Here is a 9841-nt window from a genome sequence, read left to right on the forward strand (position 1 = left end):
ACTGTATGCCCGTTACTGCAAGCCAGTTACTGTATGCCGTTACTGTAAGCCAGTTACTGTATGCGTTACTGTATGCCAGTTACTGTAAGCCAGTTACTGTATGCCGTTACTGTAAGCCAATTACTGTATGCGTTACTGCAAGCCAGTTACTGTATGCCGTTACTGTAAGCCAGTTACTGTATGCGTTACTGTATGCCAGTTACTGTAAGCCAGTTACTGTATGCCGTTACTGTAAGCCAGTTACTGTATGCCGTTACTGTAAGCCAGTTACTGTATGCCGTTACTGTATGCCGTTACTGTATAATAATTACTGTGCGCTAGTTGCTGTAAAGGTATAATCACACCTACATGTGTTTAAGTGATGACCATGGCATATAGGTGCATGTGTATTGTGTATGGCGCTTGTCGAGAATTGAACATTAGAGCAGAATTAAACATCTGTATAATACACGTGGCGTGCATTATACAGATATTGCATGCCACGCGCATGAGTAATCACATGAGTGTTCACATGAGTGTTAACGTGAACGTTCATACAAGTGTTCATATGGGTGTTCACACGAGTGTTAACATGAGTGTTTACATGAGTGTTTACATGAGTGTTAACGTGAACGTTCATATAAGTGTTCACATGGGTGTTCACAAGGGTGTTAACATGAGTGTTCACATGGGTGTCGGCAAGAGTGTTACAACCGAAATCATTTGAATGTTTACAGGAATATTTGTATGGGTGTTCACACAGGAAAGTATACAGCTGTACAATACAGAACAAAAATACATTGAACAAAATTGGGGTCAGTAATTAGGTGCAACTTGGTGTTGTAACACAAACACACAGGAAGCACGGAAGCAATACAGGACACAGAGCAAATAACACAGGAAATACACTACGCACACTACACAGGAAAATAGCAAGGACGTGAACAACACAAGCAGCATCTGCACTGATAATTATATAGGCATATATAGGCTGATAATTATATAGGCATATATAGGCTCGACACGAGGATTTTCCAACAGGATGTTTGTTACGTTCGGCCTTCGTGGTTAACTACAATAACATATGAAAAACTTGATACTTTTATGACTACTTAATATCTTAACGTATATTAAATATTTTATAACTAAATAAATTTTATACATCATTAATAGTTTCATTATTTACTAAATATTTTCACGCCTCACTAAAAACTTTAACTAAGGTATCAAGTTTCGGAAAGAAATATTCATCGACATAAATATGATGATGAAATGTTGAATGAGAATGTTAATCTCCGAGGTCGGGTATAATTTCCGAGATGTCACATGATTATAACGATTATAACTTCGTCCAGCGCGTAGCGATTAGCAGGATTCGCTTGTAATGATCAATGAATAGCGAGAATGATTAAAGCTTTGACGGCGACAATCAATGTGAGGCGATCAATGCGTAACGATCAATGCGTAATGATCAATGCGTAGAGATCAATGCTTATAGATCAACGCACAACGATCAACGCACAACGATCAATGTGTAACGATCAATGCGTAACGATCAATGCGTGGCGATCAATGCGTAGAGTTCAAAGCATAATGATCAATGCATAACGATCAATGCGCAACGATCAATGCTTATTTACGCACATAAAATGGACGAGGTTTCAACCACAGCACATATTCGGCTAACGTAACATAACCAATGATTTCGTTATAAATAGTTTATGCAATGTTAACGAGTATCTATTATAAAACTTTACGTACTTCCCTCATTTTCAATAAAGTTGACATGCTACAATAGCCGGTTTTTCTATATCAAGTTTTTTTCAATTGTTATTTGCGTCCTTACTCAATGTAATATCTCGATGTATTGAAGGCATTGTATTTCCAATTCAATATTTGGCGTGAACAATAGTATGACCGAGATCTATATAAGTATGCCAGAGCATTCCTCAATTTCTGTTGCTAAGCGGCGAACTCTGCTTCGTGTGACGCGCATTGCCAGCAAAATTACATACATGACCTTGGCCTCATACAAAAACTAGACCATTACAACTGAAAGCATTAATAATACAGAAATAATCCAATTCGAAGGATAAATTACGTCCAGATATGACAGTTTTATGCATAACTGTCACCCAAATAACCCAGGTGAGGGAGGAATAATCGAAACCTAATTATTTAAGTGACATATTTATCATGTCAACCTTGAAATTTATGACATATATCACATTTATTTTGTAGAAGTAAATGTTAGCCATTTGAGGCTGACCTTTCAGCCTAATGAAATTTCAGCCTCACATGAATGAATGGGCTTTTCCCATTCATTTTCCCAAATGAATTGGAAATATCATCAATGTCGCTAAATTGACATACTATCTGACCGTAGAACTGATACTACTTTTACACGTGGTCAAACTGAGCCAAGTTACATACACAGACGTAAAAAATATAACTCAGTACTCAATGCAGTGAGTGACAGAGAGCGCATTTTCTCGTCGACGAAAACATGAAGTCACGGACGGACAGACAGACAGACGGACATGACGAGCACAATAGTGCATTTTTTCCATAAATGAGAAAATGCTCTTAAAAGGCATCGTTGTTTAGACGAAGTCACACTCGATTGTTTGAGTGTTAGCTCCCAATTATACATGACTTGGTCAACGTCATGTTGAAATGGCACTGCATCAAAGTTTAAATGAATAATTTACACGTTATTATAGGACGGATAATAAATAAACTACAACGGATATTAAAGTTTTGATGAATTTCTTTTAATTGGACATCAAATATATTTTGCATTTATTCTCCGGCAATCAGACAGCAATCAAGATCGCCTATTGCAACTCATATTGCCATCGTGCGTATACCCATTTATAATAAACTAATGATTATTTAAAACAAATATAAACACGCTATTCATGGCAGCATTTTTGTTATTTCCAAAATGGATTTTTGTGGATTTTATGGATTTTTGTGATTATTTGCATCATGAATGCAAATAAGAATTATTTGCATTATAATGATGACAGTAATTAGCATAATATTGAAATTAATATATCATTTATGAAAAGATGATATATTCGCTTGAATCCTAAAGAATTATTTTTACTCATGTGCATTTAACATCAGTACTGTGCATGCAAGGATAGAATTATTAACACAAGATCCTAGTAATGACCAGCAGACAATTCTTTCCTTGCGACGTGTCATGCGGAAAATGTCAACTGAATTCAGTAGATTTCTGGGAAACCCGCCCGGAAATATCAAAGTCACTAAAGTAAAAACTTTCTTCCAAGAAAACCTAATCGGCCACGACCACTGCGTCTCGATCGCACTTTCCTGTACTGTCAAGGCACAGGTTCTCTCAGTGGTTCTCAGTTCTGCTGGTCTTCCTGCACTGCCGGAAGGTTCTCAGTTCTGAACAAGTTCTCTCAGTGATTCTCAATTCTGCTAGCCTCCCTGCACTGCTGCCGGAAGGTTCTCAGTTATGAACAGGTTCTCTCAGTGGTTCTCAGTTCTGCTGGCCTTCAGCCTCGGATCGCAGACCTACCGCCTATACAGAACTTCTCGCCCAGGCTAGTCCGAAACAATGCAGATTTAGCTGGTTTCTGTGAATGGCACTCTCTCGCGCGCACCTGTACACTGTACAGTGTACAATGTACACAGTACAGTGTACACTGTACAATGTACACCGTACACTGTCCCATGTACACAGTACAGTGTACAGTGGACACAGTACAGTGTACGGTGTACACCGTACAGTGTACGGTGTACACCGTACAGTTTACAATGTACACAGTGTAGTGTACTCAGTACAGTGTACACACAAAATTGTTAACAGCAAGTGCGCGACGAACTGTGCGCAAGTGTTCACAGTTCACACTATTGTGTGAACTGTATAGTTTTCACACAACCACACCGTCCTGTTGACACGGAAAAACGCTACAGAGTCATCACATTGATTAAATATTAAAGAAAGAAGATCACGCATGGATTATATTGATCAGTACGATTCTTCACGATGAACTGTGAACGATGGTATAGAACGTAAATTTGGGATAAGCTAACCTAAATATACTTGAAGTATTGGCAAAAATATCTAGGAACAGAAATGAAAATTGTGAATCGACTCCATTATAACTTTTATACACTTATCGCTCGCTCACACAACGTCAATGGGATTGCAGAAATTACATAAGGGGATTCAACGGTCTAAAAGTTTGATTGCTTTGGAATGTAAGAGACATCGCCGAGAGATTTTGTATTTTAAATATGGCCATTATATGTGGCAAGGGTGGTGCCTTGCACGCAAACATTTGTCAAAAACATATTTCAATATTTCCTATAGATTTTTTACTACGATTGAACAATGACACAGAAATTACTGGTATCGACATAAAAGCCATTAACATATTTCAAAAATTCTTTGAGATTTTGTTTTATTTTTATTACTTTTGAAAAATTACACTGAAATTACTGCTATCGACATAAAAGCCATAAACATATTTGAATAACTGTAGAGATTTTGTTTTATTTTTACTACTATTGAACAATGACATTGAAATTACTGGTTTCTACATGAAAACAAAAAACATATTTCAATAATTCATACAGATTTTTTTTTATTTTCATTACTATTGTACAATGACACCGAAATTGCTGGTCTCGAGATAAGAACCAAAAACATGTTTCAATAACTTTTGATATTTTGATTTATTTTATTACTATTGAACAATGACACTGAAATTACTGGTATAGACATAAAAAATGGTTTTTGTTGAAACTTAGATACAACGGTGATTACAGTCGTGAATGACGGATTTATAAGACTTTATAAAGAACAATTTGAATGATTTATAAGAATTTATAAAGAACAATTAGAATGACTTATAAGAATTTATAAAGAACAATTAGAATGATTTATAAGAATTTATAAAGAACAATTAGAATGATTTATAAGAATTTATAAAGAACAATTAGAATGATTTATAAGAATTTACAAATCAAGGTGAGCGACGGCATAAGCGGCATCAGACAGACCACAAAAATCTCGCTCAGCGTTCAGTCGTTAAAGTTGTGAAGGGCATTATTGCGGCCGACACTAAAAAACTACAGTGAATAATGTCATAAATGATAGGAATAAATTTCATTTGATTACGGGAAAAAGTGAATGCAACCTGTACACGCAATGCATAAAAAATACAGATATACTAACCTCCGTAAAGCGGTCATTCACTCACTATATTCGATAAATATGAATGTAGTGATTGCCCTAAAACTTCAAAGGGGTTTATTCGAAGATAGATGTCTTCATAATGCGCTGACAAGAATAGCTTCCTAACTGACAAGATTGTGGAATAAAATAACGTTATTTTTATTCTGGCCACGGCAACCACACACGGAAGGCGAGCTCGACATGTTGCTAACAAGTCGAGTCACGCGTGATCAGCTGTGATGGCTGCAAGACTGCATCAATGAGTGTTATAGATCCGGGCGACACTACAATGCTGTTCTCGATGATAATGATGCTGACCACGTTGCAAACCACAAGCCACAAGTTGCAAACCACATGCCACACACAAGCTGTGTATTCCAAAGTTTACATGCCACACACAAGCTGTGTATTCCAAAGTTTACATGCCACACACAAGCTGTGTATTCCAAAGTTTGCATGCCACACACAAGCTGTGTATTCCAAAGTTTGCATGCCACACACAAGCTGTGTATTCCAAAGTTTGCATGCCACACACAAGCTGTGTATTCCAAAGTTTACCACTAATACTATTCAATTTGATCCGTAGGCGATATCTGGGGTGAGTACAAATTTACCCATTCCGCAAAAATCAAATAAATTGTCATCAGCCACACTACATGTTTTTTTGGCTTAGTGGGATACCCCAGCTGGGAACAACGCCGAATGCAGTAATTTTTGGGCATGCCAAAAAAGAACCGTACAGTGAAGGTCTTGCATTATTTACCATACAGAGAAATTTGAAGTATGCTCAACTTCTGATCGATCCGAAATAGAGCGTTATATTTTATCTCTAAGTTATGTAACAAAATGTAAGCATATTATATAATATTATATCTTTCTACTATTTTTATTATTGAGAATGCGAAGTGCAATAGTTGGTTTGGAAATACATACATGGTCCTATGGTAACTGCTTGTTTTGCATTAAAATAATTTCGAGGAAGTGAAGATAATGGGGGACTATTTCATAGTTGATTTTGGCAATGATATATTCCAGCATTTATTGCGAGCTTGAACGTGTCTTGTAAGTAGAGCACATGATGTGAAGGCCCCGAGTTTGTGACCTATAACAGGTCGTATTGATTGGGAGTATCGGCGACACGCAACCTGAACTTCAGTAGTGACCTTAATATTATATCAATAATTCAAACCTGGCGTGGTAGCCTTGAAGGTTTCAGTGTTTTTATTGGAGTCGAGGTCTCATTATTTCATTTTATACAAATGATTCATTATTCTCATAAGTTTCAAGGTCACTTTTGGTTTCACTATTACTATTGGTTACAAGGTTTCAGCATTCATTTTGGTTTACAGGTTTTGGTATTTATTCTAGTTTAAAGGTGTAAATAATTTTTTTTTTGCTTCTGGGTTTTGATATTTTTTAGCATTTCTCCATATTGTTAAATTTTGTTCAGTAATACTTTATTAGGTTCAGTATTCCCGTATTAAAGTAAGTAATACCATTACCGTATTAAGGTAATACTATTACCGTATTTAGGTAAAACTATCACCGTATTAGGATAATATTATTCCCGCATTAAGGTAATACTATTATCGTATCAAGGTAATACTTTACCCTATTAAGGTTATACTATTACCGTATTAAGGTAATCTGTGACGCACAAGTTACTCAATCAAGTTAGAAGAAGATTCATATTAAGTCACTTCAATCGATCACGTTGATAAGGATTGCCGATAAAACATGAAATAAATCTATAGGCATTAGCAAGATCGAAATTGCTGTGAAAATGAATTAATCTTATTTAAAACAAGTTGTAAACATACCAACATTTTCTCGCACACGAACGTTACACGTGAATTCGATTAAAAAATTTATAGAATCTGGCATCGGTACAAGCGAATAGCCATGCAATGTACTTTTCTATCGGCATGACATTTTTTCGAAAATCAGTCAAAAAATACCGCCTCGAACAGCACGGCATGTGAGCGCTATGCAAAAGATTCTCGAAAAATTAAACAAATTTTTCGAGATAATTTAATATTTAATTGGTATAATAATCACAAGATACATTTTTGATATGTTTTATAAACGAAATCATTTTATAATATTGTGAAATAATCAAACAAAATTCATACAAAATATTGTAGATGCATGATATAATGTCACCCATTAAAAAATTACGTGAATTGGCTTTTCTGCACAAATTTAATCATTTAAAATCACATAAAATCATAAAATGAAGAGAAAATAATTCAAAAGAACATCGTAATCGGAAGGATTTTAAAGAATATAGTAAATTTATTTTCATACTCACAGTAGTGATGCATTCTTGTAGCGGTCGTAAGCTCAACGCGAGGCATTTTATATTTGTGGTTAGAAGAACTGAAAAGGAAATAATCTAAAGCAAAATGCAACGAAGAAGGATGCCGCGAGCGCCACAACCTCATCCAGCCGAGACTGACGACCTACTGGCTAGTGGCTACTGCTGCTCCTTGCGTCAGCTGTGTTGACAGTCACGGCCTAGGGTAACGTTTACAATAGAAGGTTCAAAAATTACCCTACGAGCCATGAAGGACGACCTTTCATAGATCATTGTGTGCTCACGCTCGAGTGTATTTCTAATTGGATCTGAGAATTAATTGAAACAACAACAGAAATCTTAATGCATATCAAACATTCTAGAAATTATTTATTTCCTTCTCAAGTGAGTCATGAAACATAACACGAGTCATGAAACATAACAAAATTTTAATGCATATTTTGAGCGTATAAATAATCGGAAGGATTAAGATCGGGAATACTCGTCTATCGTTTTTATCGTTGAAGTACATAATAGTCAATAATAGACAACACTTGTGGTCAGAGGACGTGCTATTCCATCTTAATCATCATTTTATGAACTAGATGCATATTATTTAAAGGTTAGTCTCCACAATTGAGCATGTATTGTTGAGAATTTTCAGCCAAAATTCGCGAATTTCAAGTCAAACGGAAGCTTTCTTGTTGCTAGGTAACCGGCCATTGAACCTGCAAGCACAAGGTTCAGAATCGAACCCTAATATGGCGAGTAAATCTTACCCTAATATGGGGAGCACTCTTACCCTAATATGGAAAGGGAACTAAATGTAGCCGCATTCACTTAGACACTTCACTTTTTTCCAGTTTGGACCCTCTGATGGCTTATTACATTGACCCACCTGATAAAAATACAACAGTATGAATTAAAATGATTCTTTTTCGAGAACTCAGCAGTCGTGCGAAAATATTGCCATGTTTAATGGAATATTTAAGGTCTTTACTGTGAGTGAAAGTCGACGTGAACGCGGAGTGGCAGTGGAATTTTCCGTGCAGGATCCGCGATGTAGGCGCGGAAAACTGGCATCTTGACAGGAAACGCGGAATTTCAAAAAACAATTGGAATTATGGAAACCGTTTCATCAAAATAAACGGAATTGGAATTAACTTTGTTAAATATATCAATAAATAATGATTATTTTCTAGCAATGCTAATTTAATACATCGCATGAACGAAGACAGACATAATTACTTAATTATGTACCATCTGCAGCAGAAAATTTCAGTGTTTGAACAAATCGCGTGCATTAATTAAGTGTATTAATATGTATTTAAAAATGTAAATAATATATGAGGTTTAATATGTATTTAAAATATAAATAATATAGAGATTAAGCAAATAACTAGTGATTGTTAATAATCAGCAAAAAATTGATATTAAACTTAACAACATATTTGCTGCAGGTTTGACTTTCGATTAGCTATGTTTTTTGTAAACACGAGACTGTGTAACTTGTGAAGCACGAGACTGTAACTTGTGTAATACGAGACTGTAACTTCTGAAGCACGAGACTGTAACTTGTGAAATACGAGACTGTAACTTGTGAAGCACGAGACTGTAACTTGTGTAATACGAGACTGTAACTTCTGAAGCAGGAGACTGTAATTTTTGAAATACGAGACTGTAACTTGTGAAATACGAGACTGTGTAACTTATGAAACACGAAACTGTGTAACTTGTGAAACAAGAGACTGTGTAACTTGTGAAGCACGAGACTGTGTAACTTGCGAAACACGAGACTGTGTAACTTGCGAAACACGAGACTGTTTAACGTGTGAAACACGAGACTGTGTAACTTGTGAAGCACGAGATTGTAACTTGTGAAACACGAGGCTGTGTAACTTGTGAAACACGAGACTGTGTAACTTGTGAAGCACGAGGCTGTGTAACTTGTGAAACACGAGACTGTGTAACTTGTGAANACTTTACGCAATCAAACAGCGACTTTACGCAATCAAACAGCGACTTTACGCAATCAAACAGCGACTTTACGCAATCAAACAGCGACTTTACGCAATCAAACAGCGACTTTACGCAATCAAACAGCGACTTTACGCAATCAAACAGCGACTTTACGCAATCAAACAGCGACTTTACGCAATCAAACAGCGACTTTACGCAATCAAACAGCGACTTTACGCAATCAAACAGCGACTTTACGCAATCAAACAGCGACTTTACGCAGTCAAACAGCGACTTTACGCAATCAAACAGCGACTTTACGCAATCAAACAGCGACTTTACGCAATCAAACCACGACTTTACGCAATCAAACAACGACTTTACGCAAT

At 36.2% G+C, this 9841-nt stretch overlaps 1 protein-coding gene across 1 annotated transcript in view; it reads right to left on the reverse strand.

The window, feature by feature from the left end:
- The window catches only part of LOC108669658 (phosphoserine phosphatase-like), a 20008-nt gene extending 12354 nt beyond the window's left edge, over window positions 1-7654 (reverse strand). The window contains exon 1 of the mRNA XM_018157055.2: window positions 7509-7654. Coding sequence (XP_018012544.1) covers window positions 7509-7641 — 133 coding nt within the window. The 5' untranslated portion in view covers window positions 7642-7654. The remainder of the gene's footprint in view (window positions 1-7508) is intronic.
- Between the last annotated feature and the right edge of the window lie 2187 nt (window positions 7655-9841).

This window comes from Hyalella azteca, unplaced genomic scaffold, assembly GCF_000764305.2.
Source record: "Hyalella azteca isolate HAZT.00-mixed unplaced genomic scaffold, Hazt_2.0.2 contig963, whole genome shotgun sequence".
In the NCBI taxonomy this organism is placed as follows: domain Eukaryota; kingdom Metazoa; phylum Arthropoda; class Malacostraca; order Amphipoda; family Hyalellidae; genus Hyalella; species Hyalella azteca.